This window comes from Leguminivora glycinivorella, chromosome 20 (genome assembly GCF_023078275.1).
Source record: "Leguminivora glycinivorella isolate SPB_JAAS2020 chromosome 20, LegGlyc_1.1, whole genome shotgun sequence".
NCBI lineage: Eukaryota > Metazoa > Arthropoda > Insecta > Lepidoptera > Tortricidae > Leguminivora > Leguminivora glycinivorella.
The window spans coordinates 3,939,349-3,956,936 of record NC_062990.1 but is presented as its reverse complement, the minus strand read 5'-3'; the positions used below and the strand labels follow the sequence as shown (position 1 = coordinate 3,956,936).

The 17,588-nt window shown below is 37.3% G+C and overlaps 1 protein-coding gene across 8 annotated transcripts in view; it reads left to right on the top strand.

The window, feature by feature from the left end:
* Positions 1 to 17,588, top strand: part of LOC125237071 (irregular chiasm C-roughest protein-like) — a 159,751-nt gene that overhangs the window by 73,596 nt on the left and 68,567 nt on the right. For all 8 annotated transcript variants that reach the window (XM_048144015.1, XM_048144014.1, XM_048144016.1 and 5 more), the window contains exon 2: positions 5,054 to 5,223. In XM_048144015.1, coding sequence (XP_047999972.1) covers positions 5,098 to 5,223 — 126 coding nt within the window. In that variant the 5' untranslated portion in view covers positions 5,054 to 5,097. The remainder of the gene's footprint in view (positions 1 to 5,053; positions 5,224 to 17,588) is intronic.

Here is a 17,588-nt window from a genome sequence, read left to right as displayed (position 1 = left end):
AATTATTTAACTGAATTTTACGGTTTATTTCTTGTTTTATAACTAGCTGTGAATATCCATATGCAAAAAAACGATACAATAATTATAAACAACGACTTTTTTGGAGATTTTTAAAATTTTTGAACTCCAAATGGCAAACTTTGAAGACTTTATAATTTTGAATATCGCTAATATATATTTACTATTTTTATACAGGGTGTAAACCTAATACGGGCGAACCTCTTAATGGTGGTGAGTATAGGACATCAAAAATGGAATTAGATAACTTTTAGGAATTAAATATTTTTTTATCCATACAAATTAATTCGGCCCCTTTTCGGCCCGCAACGTAATGCAAACACACTCGCGTTTAACGCTCGTTGACAGTTGTCATTGATTGTCATCGCAACCACGTTTACAGTACATTGCTGCTGGGAAATTTTTCAAAAATTCATTATGGGTTGAAAATTAAGAGTAACTCAAAAACACTTCTTAATTAATGATAACAATATTGAATTATATGCCTGGTTTCTTTTATCGCCCTTATTAGGTTTACGCGCTGTATATTGCTACTGCCAATGCTTAGCATTACTACTTTTTTACAAAACCATAAATGTGTATAAAAACAATATATAGAAAACTGACCAATCTGTTAACATTTTTAGCATTACACCTACCAGCTACGTATGTTCCCATATGCTTTTTTTTCTAAATTTTTATTCGTTCCACTTTTTCCACTAACTTGCTATAATAACACTTCTACTAAAAAAAAGTATTAAGTTCCGTGTGAATTTGAACAAAACTGCATTATCCTTTTAAACTTATTACAAACAAACCCAACTGTGGTTATGTGTAAAATGTTTATTATTTTAGAGTTCCGTACCGGAAAAGCAAAAAAGGCCAAAGGAATAAATAAATAATTAAACATAACAGTTTATACCTTTACCAGAAAACTCTGAATAAAAAAACCGGCCAAGAGCGTGTCGGGCCACGCTCAGTGTAGGGTTCCGTAGTTTTCCGTTTTTTTCTCAAAAACTACTGAACCTATCAAGTTCAAAACAATTTTCCTAGAAAGTCTTTAGAAAGTTCTACTTTTGTGATTTTTTTCATATTTTTTAAACATATGGTTCAAAAGTTAGAGGGGGGGGGACGCACTTTTTTTTCCTTTAGGAGCAATTATTTCCGAAAATAAAAATATTATCAAAAAACGATCTTAGCAAACCCTTATTCATTTTTAAATACCTATCCAACAATATATCACACGTTAGGGTTGGAATGAAAAAAAATTTCAGCCCCCACTTTACATGTAGGGGGGGTACCCTAATAAAACATTTTTTTCCATTTTTTATTTTTGCACTTTGTCGGCGTGATTCATATACATATTGGTACCAAATTTCAGCTTTCTAGTGCTAACGGTTACTGAGATTATCCGCGGACGGACGGACGGACGGACGGACGGACGGACGGACGGACGGACGGACGGACGGACGGACGGACAGACAGACATGGCGAAACTATAAGGGTTCCTAGTTGACTACGGAACCCTAAAAAAGACGCAAAAGTTTTGAATTTCTCGTTTTTTTGTACTGATTTTTCTATTCAAAACATTCTAAAGATAATCTCTGGCAAACCGACTTTAATTTGAATGATATAAGTAACTTAGTGTACGGCTTGAGTGAACGCTTGGAGCGGAGCGTTTGGCGGGGCGTGAGGCGGGGCGGGCGAGCGCGCGTCCACCCTATGCGGCGTCGACTCAGTACACTTGTATGAGCTTCAATTGTTTGACATGCACGCCGCACGCCCAATATGAGCGTCCATTCAGGCCTTACACTTGGGTCATTTTCGTCCAAACTTGTCCACCCCACTTTTTTGTAACATGGGTATTTACGCGATTCATACTCAGAATCGAGAGCTCTTTCTATCCTGATAGGAGAAAAAAATGTCCAAGAATTCCATATATTTTTTCGAACCTTCCATTCCGTTACCGCCACACAAAATGTATGAAAAAAATGGTAACGGAATGGGGAAAAAACCTTGGGACACTTTTTTTCTCCTATTAGAATTGAAAGGGCTCGCGATTCTGAGTGGAAACCACATAAAAATTCCGAATCCAAAAAAAAAGTGGGGTGGACATCTTTGACAACTTGGACAAAAATGGCCCACTTAGGCCGTTGCTGTCCAGGAAACTATACTCTGTCAAACAAGTCTGTCAGTAAATAAGAACAAAGAAAACTATAGACATCCTTTTCTCTAGCACCCTAAAGAAAAGGATGCATATACTTTTCTTTGTTCTTATTTACTGACAGACTTGTTTGACAGAGTATAATAATCAGTGGGTTTTTTTAGTGTTTGAAAATGTACAATTTTAGATCATGCAATTCCGGCGAGTATTTAAGCAAAGTTACGTTTTTAAATCGTACAATTAGCTTAATGTTTGATTACAGGTTAAGACCGCTGATCTACTCGTAAGCTAGGAGATATAAAGGCAATATACTGCAAAGGCAATACCAAGTGGCGACTGATGTTATAGTACTGATTATCTTTAATGCAAAGGATATCCATTAGCTAGGATAGGATAGCAATATGACTTCAGTCTCCACCTAAAGCTGCGGATAGTAGGTATAGTAATAATTTTTTCATCACACCCGCACTTTAAATGTGCGAGGGAATAATGAAATTTCTTGTACCGTACTTAAAGTTTTTTACATCTATTTACATATTTTTTACATTGCAAGTGTGATGAAAAACATTGTGTGTAACTCGGGGAGTATGAATATTACTAACTCGAGTCTTTAAATCGCTCCGGCAAGCCGTCGCGATTTGAGTTACACTCGTTAGTAATATTCAACTTCTTCCCCTTGCCGCACATTATGGTGTTATGTTTTTAAGCAGCGGAACCCTTGATGCGCAATTTGAACGCATCTAACCATATTAGAACAAAAACATTGCACAAAAACAGTTTACACAAAATTCCGACGCCACATGTGAGGCCATGTGTTGTTATCTTTATATGTGATGTAGCGGGCACTGGAAGTGGCTTGTGAATTGTTTAACTTAAAAACCGGCCAAGAGCGTGTCGGGCCACGCTCAGTGTTGGGTTCCGCAGTTTTCCGTATTTTGCTCAAAAACTACGGAATCTATCAAGTTCAAACCCATTTCCCTAGAAAATCTTTATAAAGTTCTACTTTTGTGATTTTTTTCATATTTTTTAAACACATAATATGGTTCAAAAGTTAGAGGGGGGGACGCACTTTTTTTTCCTTTAGGAGCGATTATTTCCGAAACGAATCATATTTACAATCTTAGTAAACCCTTATTCATTTTTAAATACCTATCTAACAATATAAATATCACACGTTGGGGTTGGAATAAAAAAAAATCAGCCCCCACTTTACATGTAGGGGGGTACCCTAATAAAACATTTATTTTTCATTTGTTAGTTTTGCACTTTGTTGGCGTAATTGATATACACATTGGTACCAAATTTCAGCTTTCTAGTGCTTACGGTTACTGAGATTATCCGCGGACGGACGGACGCACGGACGGACGGACAGACAGACATGGCGAAACTATAAGGGTTCCTAGACTTCCTAGTTGACTACGTAACCCTAAAAATAGGCAACAAATATTAGTAAATGAATTAATAGCGGACGTGGCAGGTCCAAAAGGAGATGGCAGGACGACCTTGACACCTTCATAATTAAAACCAGAAATAGCACAACAACAACGGGAGCTTTGGAAATAACGGGAAGCGGCCTTTGCCAGCAGTGACAGTTGACATACATAAACGGGCAAAAAATGGTAACAAAAGTTTTGAAAGACAACATGCTTAATAGGTACCAGATTGGTAAACTACTGACCTATCAAAATAACAACACTTCCCATTAATTAAGGGCGTAAGTAAAATTTATTTTTATCTTAATTATACTGCGGGCACAGTCATAATTGGGAATTCAATGTATCTATTTGATAAAAAGTGCTTTTGTATTGAATATTGACGCAATGAAATGAAATGAAAGATGAACTATCATAATTCATAAGGTACCTATACTGACGAAGCTACGATTTCAACGAAAATAAACGTCAACAAAAACCCAACTTAAACATACTCTTAAAATGTCGCGAGATTATTATTTGTTGACATTATCCTAATTTGAGGAGGAAATTTATGGTATCATAAACCCTATCATAGTTTCATGCTATTTTGTCATTTATTAGTTTTATTTCAAGTCCTTTTGTTTAGTATGTTTGTGTCAAGACAGATCTGATCCTAGTAAAATGGCATATCCATTCACTCCTATCCTTGTCTCCCAGGCCACGTGTTACATTATTCCAACGCCTCTTTTTATAATTATGCCCACTCCAATTATCATTCACATTCATTCGTTCCCGATTAGCATTCATTCATTCGTTCCCATGACTTTACAAGTGTGCAAAGGAAACGGCTAGTTCATATCTTTTTATTAAATGTTGGAATGTTTTGCATGTGTTGAGATGTCATTAGATATTAATAGATGGTGAGTTCATACATTTTTTTTGTGTGGGCATAAAGCATATTATAATTTCATCGGATATGATGTTCTTGTCGCTCCATAATGTTAGCAAAATTACGTTTATATTTGACATGAAGATGTTTTTGCGAATGACAGTCGATATGAGTGACGATGACAGAATCTAATTACTTAATTAAAAGTGACAGCTAGGTTGCCATGTGCGATGTTAATTCAATGAAATGATGATTAATTTTTTGCGATAAAGATTTAGCAGTGCCTACATGCCACAACTTTACTTCTCACGAAACTTCAAAATGCCATATGCAAACGTCGTACGATACACGTGCGAAAAGGTAATTCATTTAAAATACTCCCTTCAATGTTTTGCGCACTTGTATCGCTATCTACTATAATGATAATATTATTATCATAGGTCTACTGTAGAACAGTGTAGTACAGTGTAACACTGGTTTGAAAAATCATAGCTTTGCGTAGTTTAAGAGCTAGGTAAAAAAAATGGTTGATCTGTGTAAGGCGTCCCCCGATATTAATTAATTCATATTTTACTTCTTTTGTTGCAGATATGTCCCAACCACCAATACAAGCATGAAACCATGTAAATGACATGGCGCCCTTAAACCTGTGGACCGGAAGGACCGGAAGTTGGCGACCGGAAGTCCTGTTGCTGTTACTGCTGGGCTGCAGTTATGGGCAACATGAGCAGAGGTTTGCGAGAGAGCCGACGGATCAGGTTAGTTTATATTTAACTAGCGACCCGCCCCGGCTTCGCACGGGTACTATACCTACATGTAAACCTTCCTCTAGAATCACTCTATCTATTAAAAAAAACCGCATCAAAATCCGTTGCGTAGTTTTAAAGATTTAAGCATACATAGGGACATAGGGACAGAGAAAGCGACTTTGTTTTATACTATGTAGTGATAGTGATAGTGATTTTCAGTTTATAACCACTTCTAATCAAGCAGTCAACCTATTGGAAACCTAGGCCACTCTACAACCATGTCAAAATGACAAGCCGTAAGAGATTTCTTACAACCTGATTGATAACGTCACTATGACATAGTTCTATAGTGGCCTAGGGTTCCAATTGGCTGACTATACTCGTAGTGTTGCAGATATCTTAGGGAATTCCTAAACCTATCGACTCTGAATCGGCTCCGGCCATAGATTAAATATAAGGAGATCATACCATCCCATACATTAAAATGCGACCGCCTAAGAACGCGCCACTACACCACACATAGATGGCGCTACAAAAAAATGTCTTGTAGCTTTCGATTATACTTGTAAATTGCGTTAAGTGTCACTTTTGACATAGATTTATGGCAAGTGAAACTTAACGCCAATCTAAGGTGATACCGTTATTCAGATTCAGATTCAATAATTTATTTAATGGTAAAGACAGTTAGTATACATAAGTATTATATAAAATTCTAATAAGTGATGAGATTTAAAAAAAAAATGTAACTCTGGTTTACCACGAAATAGTCCCGCCTCAGCATAAATGCTGACCCAGGGGTCAGCGCTGATCTTCCGGCGAGACCAGTTCGTGGGCCACGAACGCAGCTGAACGACCTGCCCTTCTAAAACATCTGAACGCGGCCACAATTAGGAGGCGTTGTTCAGCGCCATCTAGAGTGCGGATAGGTGTACATTTTAAGATAATTAATAATGAAATGGCCGGTCAAGTGCCAATGACTTATACTTAACTTATACTTAACAATGTCGAACATTTCACTCGTATACAACATTATGACAATATCTTAAATAAGAAATATTAAGGTGCAAAGTACTCGATATTCGATGGGTTCTTTTTAAAGAAAATTTGCAAAAAAGTGTATAACATAATAATTTGGCACACGTCTCGCTTACAAAGTTTTTGGGTTTTAGTCCTAGTATTTTATTTCTCAATTTTCAATGTAAGTAATAAAAAGTACCTACAATCAGACGAAGCTATATCAATTCCATACTAATTAGTCCCCAAGCACTGTTGCTCCGAACTCATTAGTTTTATCGTTAATTGTGCCGATCATTTGGGATTAAAGTAGGTTTTTACGATTTTTTTATGTTCTGTCAGTTTTATGATCGGTCGTTGACCTTTCATCTGGTTTTAGATCTGTTTTGGTTTCTCCAAGATTTTGAATCTAATTTGAGTTACCATAAATCATAAGCTCTCATTGGTACGAGTTCGAAATTGAACCCGCGACCTCTAGATTAAAAAAAGCAAGCTTTTACCACTAGGCTGCTTAAGACGCTACAGGTGAGCGAAAATGCTAAAATGGAAAGGAGCCCCCGTTTCAATTTGAGAATTTTAGTTAAATATACTAGTGTTATCAACTAGATTGAACGAAAAAAAATGTCCATTAAGAACAACTCAGTTAAAAGAAAACTGTTTCCTCCTTCAAAACTGAATCAATCGGAACGACATTTGAGAATCTGAATAACAATGAAATAATCTCTGTCGGACCGTTTAGTTTTTTTGGCTAATTGTTACCAATCTTGAGTATCACACCTTTTTTTGCGCCATAATGGAAAAGGCCGTTTTTAAAAAGAAAATCATTGGCTCTAAAAATCGTCTTTAAAAATAAAAATGTCAAAAAAATCAAAACGGTCTGACACAGATAAAAATAAAAATAATCTGTGTGGAAAATATCATTGCTCTATCTTCAAAAACCAGGGAGGAAATAGTCGAGTGTTTGTATGGAGAATTGACCCCTCCTGTATCGTCATAAAATTACTAAATGTTAAGCCTGAGTGGGCGCTCGGAGCGGAGCGTTCAGCGGAGCGTATAGCGGAGCGGGCGAGCGTGCGTCCCTATGCAGCGTCACTCAGGACACTTGTATAAGCTTCAATTGTTTGTTATGCACGCCGCACGCTCCCCGCTGCATGACCAATATAAGCGTGCACTCAGACCTTACATTTACTCATCCACTTTTATTACGTCCATTTTACACTTATTAAGCTTCTGTGCAGTAATAAATTGTTTATGCCTTACGCTTCTCAACGGGTCAATTATTATATTTTTACGACTTAATATTCTTCATAAAATAACATGAAATAATAACAACGCATGTAACAACTCGCTTCATTTTTAATCCCCGACGCAAAAACGACGGGGTTTGACGTGTCTGTCTGTCTGTTTGTCGATTTGTCTGTGTGTGTGTCTGTCTGTGGCATCGTAGCTCCCGAACGGATGAACCGATTTGAATTTAGTTTTTTTTTGTCTGAAAGCTGAGTTAGTCGGAAGTATTCTTAGCCATGTTTCATGACAATTGGTCTTCTATGTCGCGGTCGGGGGTTTTTTCCCCTCCCGACTAACTCAGCTTTCAGAAAAAAAAAAAACTAAATAAAATCGATTCATCCGTCTGGAAGCTACGATGCCACAGACAGACACACATAGATAGACAAACAGACACGTCACACTTATAACGCCTTGTCTTTTTTGCGTCGGGGGTTTAAGAGTGTATTGTTTTAATACTACGTCGGTGGCAAACGGGCATACAGTCCACTAGATGTTATGCAGTCCCCGTAACCTAGGGACGCTTGTAATTCTAGAGTTATTACATACGTGTTCCCAACCGTTAGTGTGAGGCCTGAGTGCATCCTTATATTGGGCGTGCAGCGGGCCGGAGCGTGCGGCGTGCATGTCAAACTATTGAAACTCAAAAAATTTAAGAATTTTTGTAGGAGATAGGGCATAGCGAATGATATTCCGCTTTGTGTGGTAGGGCACAGCACAGCGGATATCGTCTCGCTCGAATCTAGAGCAGAGCCCAACTGGAGAAGTACCTCCGCCTTATAGAAGACCGCAGCCAAATAGCACTAGACCCTACTCATAGTGTTGTGTTCCTGCCGGTGAGTAAGGCTGCCAGAGCTCAACTAGGGTGCGGTGTGCTGATGACGGGAGGACTTATGGAACTAACTTGTTCCGTCTATTGTCCGTCGTCCGTCGGCAACCCGAACCCTCCTTAGAACTTGTACACTCCTTTTTGCTGTACTTAACACAGCAAAAGGGAATGTACAAGTTTCTAATGGGGTGGCAACGCGCATGTGACACTGTTTGAGTTGCAGGCGTCCATAGGTTACGGTGACCGCTTTACATCAGGCGGGCCGTATGCTTGTTTGCCACCGACGTAGTATAAAAAAAAAGTTCATACAAGTGTCCTGACTCGACGCTGTATAGGATGGACGCTCGCTCGCCCGCTCCGCTACACGCTCCGCTACACGCTCCGCTCCAAGCGTCCTCTGTTCTGGCAACCGTACTCACCAACACTGTAAAGTCTAGTTTGAAAAGAAGTGGCCCGCCGAGTTTCTTGCCGGTCCCATAGTGGATACCCCCCTCCGAGGGGGGGCTGAAATCTTCTCGAGGCTGAGGCGTACACTGAGAGAAAATACAACCAGTTTTCATGTTCGTTCAACAAGTTTTTTGGTTATAAAATAGCGCCTACGTGCTTTTTGGTTCAAACAACAAGCTACTTGTCATTTGAATCGGCAATATATTTGAATCAACAAGTCGATTTTATAAAAACAACCTGACACATATTGTTTTAAACATACGTTTGGCTGATTCAAACGGATAAACCGCAACAAGTCGAACTTGTTAAATTCACAATGCAAATTTCTCTCAGTGTAGGGTTAGAGCCGGCGTAGCTTTATTTGACGTTCATATGCGCATTGTAATCCAATGTACCTAATGCTTGTAAAAATAAATATTTCATTTCATGACATTTCATAGTCTTATTTGGATCGCAAAATATCAAAACCAATTCAAACCTAGTTGTAAAATGTGAACCGGGCTCTTTGCCTACAATATGGTAATTATTAATTTACTAGGTCATAAAAGTAGCATCCGTGATTATTACTAAGTAGGAGTTAGCGAGTATTTTAATAGGATTATGTTTACGACCCGCTAATGTGTAATAACATGGTAATAATAAGATTGTCGCCGTGATTATAGCGGTATCAAAATAGACATAAATAATAACCTAACCACAAAATTAAAATTTTGAAAAAACCCCCGACCGCGACATAGTGGACTGATTTTCATGAAGCATGGCTAAGAACACTCTCGACTAACTCAGCTTTCGGACAAAAAAAAAACTAAATCTAAATTGATTCATCCGTTCGGGAGCTACGATGCCACAGATAGACAAACATACAGACAGACAGACAAACAGACAGACAGACAGACACGTCAAACTTATAACACCCCGTCATTTTTGCGTCGGTGGTTAAAAATAATCGTGAATCATTTAAAGCTCTTTCTTAGAATTGTTTTGCGTTCTAAATTCTAAAACAAGAAATTCTTATAAAACAGGTATTTTCTATACTTATAACCGAGTTTGCATTTTTGATGACCCCCGATAACATACATAAATAATTCAGATATAATCAGAATAAATATTTAACATTATGTCAAACATATCAAAGAAATGCTCAGCAATTATGTGTTCTGAATATTCATTAGAAGATTAACTTGATATATATACATTAATTTGTGATATACAGTGTGTTACTAGCAAGATTCTTTAATATAAATAAATAAATATTGGGGACACCTTACACAGATCAACTTAGCCCCAAACTAAGCAAAGCTTGTATTATGGATGCTAAGCGACAATTTACATACTTAAATAGATAATACATACTTATATTTACATAGAAAACATCCATGACTCGGGAACAAATATCTGTGCTCATCACACAAATAAATGCCCTTACCGGGATTCGAACCCAGGACCGCGGCTTAGCAGGCAGGGTCACTACCGACTGAGCCAGACCGGTCGTCAACAAATAATCAAATAAAAAATATGTACTTAATTTAAGGAAATGTTTGCCATACTCTACCAGGGTCCATGAGGAACTATCTATTATTTTGTAACAACTTGTATTATGATTATGATTAAGTAGTTTTTTTTATCTCTCGACCCAAAAACGACGGGCTTATGTGTGACTGCCTGTGGCATCGTAGCTCCGGAACAGAATTAGATTTATTTTTTTTTGTTTGAAATCTGAATTAGTCGGGAGTATTCTGAGCCATGTTTGAAAGAAATCGGTTTAAAGTAGTGTAATCTTACATGATTCTTCAACTTAACCATGCCGTTAAATTAATTAATAACTAAAAATATTAACGTTATAAAATTTCTATCAAAAAATTTGTTGCCAGCAATGTACAGCGCAGACAACCTCCTAAAATGGGGAATCAACCCGGGACAAAGTGACGCATATTGTGAATGTGGTGTTATACAAACAACGCAACATAAATGATGCAATGTTCCCTGTGTCCAGCTAAGTGCACTGCAGAAGACCTTATAAATGCTACCCCCCGAGGGTTGGAGGTGGCAAGATATTGGCAAAATATTATTTAGTTTATAACTCATGATCCCTTCACACGATAAGAAGAAGAAGCGCAGACTCTTGTCAAGGGCAATGACAGTTCCTAAGTATTAGCGATGACAATGACAATTTTATTAAGAATTTTATTACGTACGTTGAATGTGCAGATTCCGGAAAAATAATTTTGCAGTTAAAATAACTATGATTTGCTGATATACGCAAATGAAATATTGCTAATCGATCATATTATTGATTTTAATAAATGTCCCCATGGTAGTAACACACTGTATACGTGTACATTAATTTGTGGTATAGATTCAATGCTGTAAACCATAAATATTGGGAGTTAACAATCTTATTGCTGTCAGCGAGTTTTTGAGGAAAGAGTTTTAAGTTTTAAGATTACAGCGTTTTTATATCCCGAATAATTCCATGAATTAAAACAAAAACTAATATTTTAGTCCGTCAGTTACACTATCAAAGAATTTTAGACACGTATTTTTTTCTTTTTTCTCGTAAACGAAAAATGACGACGGTACAGTGCGTTGAAGTTTCGCGTGACGTCACGCCTAGGTACAATTTTTACTTAGAAGTGACGTCACAAGCCCCCACTCCGGAACTTTGATGCTCTGTATCTTTGTATTTTTTCATTAATTAGAAAAAGCTAAAAATATGTAGGTATTCAGTATTTTTGGACTATCTAACTGACGGACTAAGCAGAATGCCATTTTTTTTATGTAGTCTTCAACCCTATTAGGGTTTTACGAGTATATGCGTGCGAATCGAAGATGCAATATAGCGCAAAACACGGGTACAGCGAAAAAAAAAGTAATTTTGCTTTTTCACAAGAAAAAAAAAACAAACGGTCCGGCAAGGCATTTATAAACAGTGATGAACTATTCCCAGTAAAACTTTAACAAAACTTGCTAAGTGGACCTGGACATCTTAAGAGTACTTACAGCGATGAAAATATTAATATCCTTGTAGTAATGTATTTTAAATCTTGGATTCAGCTATAGAATCAAATTTAACACTGCTTTGAAAATAATTATCTTGGTTTTATTTTAAATTTATTCAGCTCTAAGGTTTTGTTAACATTTACTCCCATAGTTCCGATCACTGATTAATGATTATAAAAGATCATACTGAATAAGAACATTTCTATTATTTAACAACAGTATTGAGGCTGGAATAATAAATAATTTATTGTCTGTTCTCTTAAATACAATCAACCCATAAAAATATTATGAAATTGGGTGTCAAGATAATATTGTGACTCCCAAGGACATAATTATGTGAGTGTGTTTAGTAAAACGTCCCACTATGTCAATTGGTAGCGACGAAATTTGAATACTTTATCAAATAATTAATTATGTCATACATAATTATGTCGTTCATAACACGGAAATATTCTTATTCTATTCCTACTGAAACGAATTCTAAGGAAGCAGTGGTTACTTTCTCTGTAAAAATAGGCCTATAATTCAAAGGAGCGTAATATTTAAGGCGGAGTCCATTGCTCATCCCGAAGTTAATAAATTTCCTCTTACAATTACTTTATAACTAACACACCTTATTGGTCGTTTAAAACTACGTTTAAACCCATTCTCACGCTTTAATTTCGGGTCGGTTCGAACTTTAGTTACGTCAAAAACTTACTGTGAGGAGTCAGTGTCAAAAATGTTTTTTTTTTTTAATATTCGCTACTTCATATTACTTCTCTGAAGTCTCGGAAGTTGAAATAGTACATTGTGCTTAGGTATATTAACTCCAGTACCCAAAGGTTGCTTGGAAGAGATTGCTCTTAAGCGATAAGACCGCCTGTTGTTACCTCTGTTTAATTTATTTTTGTTTCTTGTGCATTACTTGTAAACTATGTGAGGTGTGCAATAAAGAGTATTGTATTGTATTGTGCAACAAGAGGAGGAATGTGAATATTTGAGTTTGCGATATTCATTTAATATTTATTCCGAGTTACACACAATGTTTTTCATCACACTCGCAATGTAAAAAATATGTGAATCGCTGTAAAAAAGTTAAGTGCAGTACTAGAAATTACATAACTCCCTTGGGAAAACGATTTTTCTATAACTCACGCTCCGCCTGCTTGCAATAGCACATTTTAATGTGTAAGGGTGATGAAAAGTCTTAAACGCACTTCCAATAAAATATACGATAATATTGTAACGAGCTAAATTTTGACATCTGATAGACGTATTTTAAAGTTTGAATCTGACCATTTATCATTAGTCCCTTTACGGATCGGAGTACTTATAGAAAAACTCATTTAAAACGCATTATTTTGAAAACAATTATCTCTTTTTAATGATGACGATGAGTTGAGTGTGTCCATACCGTAATTAAGATTAAGTGAAGTTTTATTTGCAAATTAAAAATAATGGACCTTATTTTTCATGTCATCATCTTTTAAATGATACTCTGGCGCACCGATCCTGTCAGTAAAAAAGGTGATTTCTCATATATGATTGGATTTTTTTTTCTACAGATTTAAATTGTTTTGTGGTAATTAACCATCAGCACTTTATTGATGTTAATAAGTATGCCAATGTATAATCATTTTCATAGTTTTTTGTACAATAGTAATGAAAAAATTAAAAACTTGAATAGTTACTTTTATCCTATCATATTTAGACAAAATAATCAACGACGAACGAATAGTACCTATTTATCTACTTAAGTGTGAATTGACTAACATATTTCAACCAGTTAACACAACGTCTTAACAAATTAGGTGAAGGTACTAATAGTCTAGACCTTCCTTAATAATCTCTCAGTCTATTGCTAGGAAAATGGTAGGAGAAATCATTAAAAATTTTGGAGTGAATTGCGAATATAAACACAAATAGACGCGGTGGCGAACTTTTTTTTAATAAATGTGGATACTATGGGTTTTAAATACTTCATTCGATAGCGAAATGTAATGCATACTGACATTCTTTTAACAATTACGTACTAGAACCCTGTGACGTTTACGCTCGAGCAATATACATACATATCCAAAAAAAACACGGTAAAGGTTATCACGCTCTCCGCTTATGACTTAAACCGCTCACCGTATAACAGTTTTAATTTGAATTTATAATTACTTCAAGCATTAGCATAGGTATTTGTACGTAATGCGCCATTTCGCTATAAGAAGCCGTTTTAAACAGGCTTATCAAAAATTGTAGAGGCATTTAATTTTAGTTGCAAATTATGCTAAAGTCTATCGCTAACTGTTATAATGGCGCCAATTCTGTTTTGAGAATTTTATATGTTTTTTTTATTATATCGACCTTGAGAGTGACTGAGAAGGGTACTGGAGATGAGTGAAAGGCCTAGGGGACCCGGGAGACCCAAGACAACATGGATAGGACTTATTCAAAAGGACCTCAAAGACGCTCAAATATCAACTGAGACGACCCAGGACAGACGCGCCTGGCGAAGCCGTATAAGGAGAGCTGACCCCAAGTAAATGGGATAAAGCTAGGAAGAAGAAGAAGACCTTGAGAGTGAGCACTACTAGCGAGTTCGAACCCTGGCTCGTACCAAAGAGTTTTTCGGAGCTTATGTGCGAAATGTCACTTGATATTTGCCAGTCGCTTTTCGGTGAAGGAAAACATCGTGAGGAAACCGGACTAATCCCAAAGTTACCCTTCGGGTTGGAAGGCCAGATAGCAGTCGCTTTCGCGAAAACCAGTGTCTACGCTAAATCTTGGGATTAGCTGTCAAAGTGGACCCCAGGCTCCCACGAGTCGTGGCGAATGCCGGGATAACGCAAGGAACATGATGATGATGATGGAGTGATACACAAAGTGTTTCGTCATCATACGAAAGCGATTGTCACCTAGCCTAGATCCTGATACCATATATTAAATATGAGAAGATCATACCATCCCATAGATTAAAATGCGACCGCCTAAGAACACCACACATAGATGGCGCCACAAAAAATGCCTTGTTGCCATCGATCATTGTAGATTGGCGTTAAGTGTCACTTTCGAGCCATAAATCTATGTCAAAAGTGACACTTAACGCCATCTACAAGTATAATCGAAAGCTACAAGACATTTTTTGTGGCGCCATCTATGTGTGGTGTAGTGTATGCGCGTTCATAGGCGGTTTCATTTTAATGTATGGGATAGTATGATCTTCTTTTTAATCTATGCTGTCACTGATGACTCAAGGTCATATCAAAGTATCAAAACCTTAAAATTGTTTTAATACAGAATCAGCACAGTAGTGTGCGTGTGTGTCTGTGTGAGTTGAATATGTTGGTGAAACCGTGTTAGTGGAAACCTTAATAGAGGTAAGTTCGGGCAGGGATAAGGGAATAATACTGTACTGTTTTAGTTCACCTATTTAACTTGGGTTGAAACGTGGAAACTTTATTTTAAATTTCAAATTATTATTTATTTAACCAACTTACATTTTACAGAGAATCCAGGCATGCAAGTTATGGGTTACAAACACTTAAAACTAACAATAAGCTTATAACTAAAATCAATTAATATTAATAGATGTGGGAGTGGATATGGACTCGAGGTAACGGGCTGCAGCGGCTAGGACCTTATAGGCTCTGTCTGCGAGAAAATGTCAAGAGTGGGATTATGTAAAATTATGTTATTAATATGATTAAGTGCAACATATAGAGGACTAGTCAATAGTGTCATTTATAGAACTGGATGAATGTTCCTGTGGACTTGGACAATATAAAGGCTAACGATTTTTGGTTAACCTTGAATTTTCGTTCAGTTAAAATTTTATTGCAAACAAGGGTAGGTAAGTTAAAGGCCGAGCCACACCGGATGCGTATGCGTAGTCACATCTCGGACACTGGCGATCAAATATATGAAAGAGGCGCGTTTCTAGCACACAGTCTAAGCTCATGTAGGTGAACGCGTACTATGCTTGTATGTGTGAGATATGACAGGTCGACTGTTCGCGTTGTGTTCGGTAACTGTGAGGCAGCCGAGAGGGGGGGGGAGCGGGAGTGATCATACTGGCGTAGACTTGCACGTTCAAGCGACGCATATGTGCACGCACGCAGTGTGACAGGTCTTATGAGAATTCGTGTTACACACCGTTTTTTTTTGTTTTCCGTTAAATTGACACGCGTCGTTAGGTCCATTATCATTTCTAATGGGTCGGCAACGCGCATGTGACACCCCTTGAGTTGCAGGCGTCCATAGGTTACGGTGACCGCTTTCCATCAGGCGGGCCGTATACCTGTTTGCCACCGACGTGGTATTAAAAAAATATCACTTTTAGTTACATTCGCAAAAAAATTTTTCATCGTTTTCATACATAATAAATGAATTTATTAGTGTGAGAGACCCTTAAGAATTTTATTCAAGTTAGTGTCAAGTGATTGACGGCACATGTCAAAACAAGTAACATTAGGAATTGGTAAAGGCTGTCACACACGTGTTAAGTAATTATCTTAATTTTTTTAATAACTTGATAACCGTAAAAGTTAAGACGCTTGTTTGTTAGAGAAATTAATAGTATTTGATCTAAAGAACCTTCCCTTAAAGTTGACAAATACGAATGTTTCCGGAGAGATGCGAAGGAAACCCTTTTTGCACTACAGCTGTACGCATCCGGTGTGGCTTGGCCTCGTTCACAGTTAGTGCGCAAATGTGATGAATGAAGCACTATTTCACTCATTTTTATCTTCGCAAATTCATACTGGCTAAGCAGAAAAGCAACACTTAGGCAACCGTGCACACTCACACACATTTACATCTACATACATTACACAAACATTCTAAGACTTTTTATGTTATTTAGTTTCTCGTTACCGTCTAAATTGTACGTAGTCCATTTACTTAGTGCCACCTAGTCCATCTTCTAGGCCTTACAGAAAACCAGCGTTGCGGAGTGTACCATGTGGCCATGTGGCCCATACCACATCTCGGACACTGGCGATCAAATATATGAAAGAGGCGCGTTCCTAGCACACTTTCTAAGCTCGTGTAGGTGAACGTGTACCATGTTTGTATGAGTGAGATATGACAGGTCAACTGTTCGCGTTTTTGACAGGCGGTAACTGTCAGGTAACCGAGAGGGGGTGGGCGGCACTTTCAGCGGGGAGCGGGAGTGGCCATACTGTACGATAGTACTCTTTATTATACTGTGCCCATACCGTGACACTTAGCTGAGTGAGGACCATTACGGCCACTTATAAATTTTTATTTGTAACAAGTTTTAGTTTGAGATAGTTATTGATATGTCTTTTGTGCTAATAAATGTTTTTTCTTTCTTTCTTTCTTCTTTTCTTCTTTCTTTCACTCAAGCCTTAGACTTCTAGGGATTAACAGTCCTGCCTATTCCTTAGTCTCTAGTTGCGCAAGTACTAAATCATTAGGTCATAAGATCCTTGAAAGTTTGGAGCCTTGGAAGTTAGATTGAAAGGGACTGAATGGTTATGGTAATTAGGTGAACTTGCTAGGTATTCAGGAATATGAAAACGGAGGATAACTGTTATTCGTCGTTTACAGGGTCGTGCATATACTTAGATCTTTAAAACTCTACATAAAATACGTTACGATAATTCTGTAGTCAATTCCCCAGAAACGCATTTGTAGGCTTTGTAGCAGTGTGCTTTTGGAGTTTTAACGCGCCCAGAAAAAAAAAGACATGTGAACAATAGACATGTTTTCCAAGCTCTCAAACTTTGTGCCAAAATCTAGGAAACAGTGTGTATTTCACGAAAGTTATTCCAGAAAACTATTAAAAAAGTAAGTGCTCGTATAA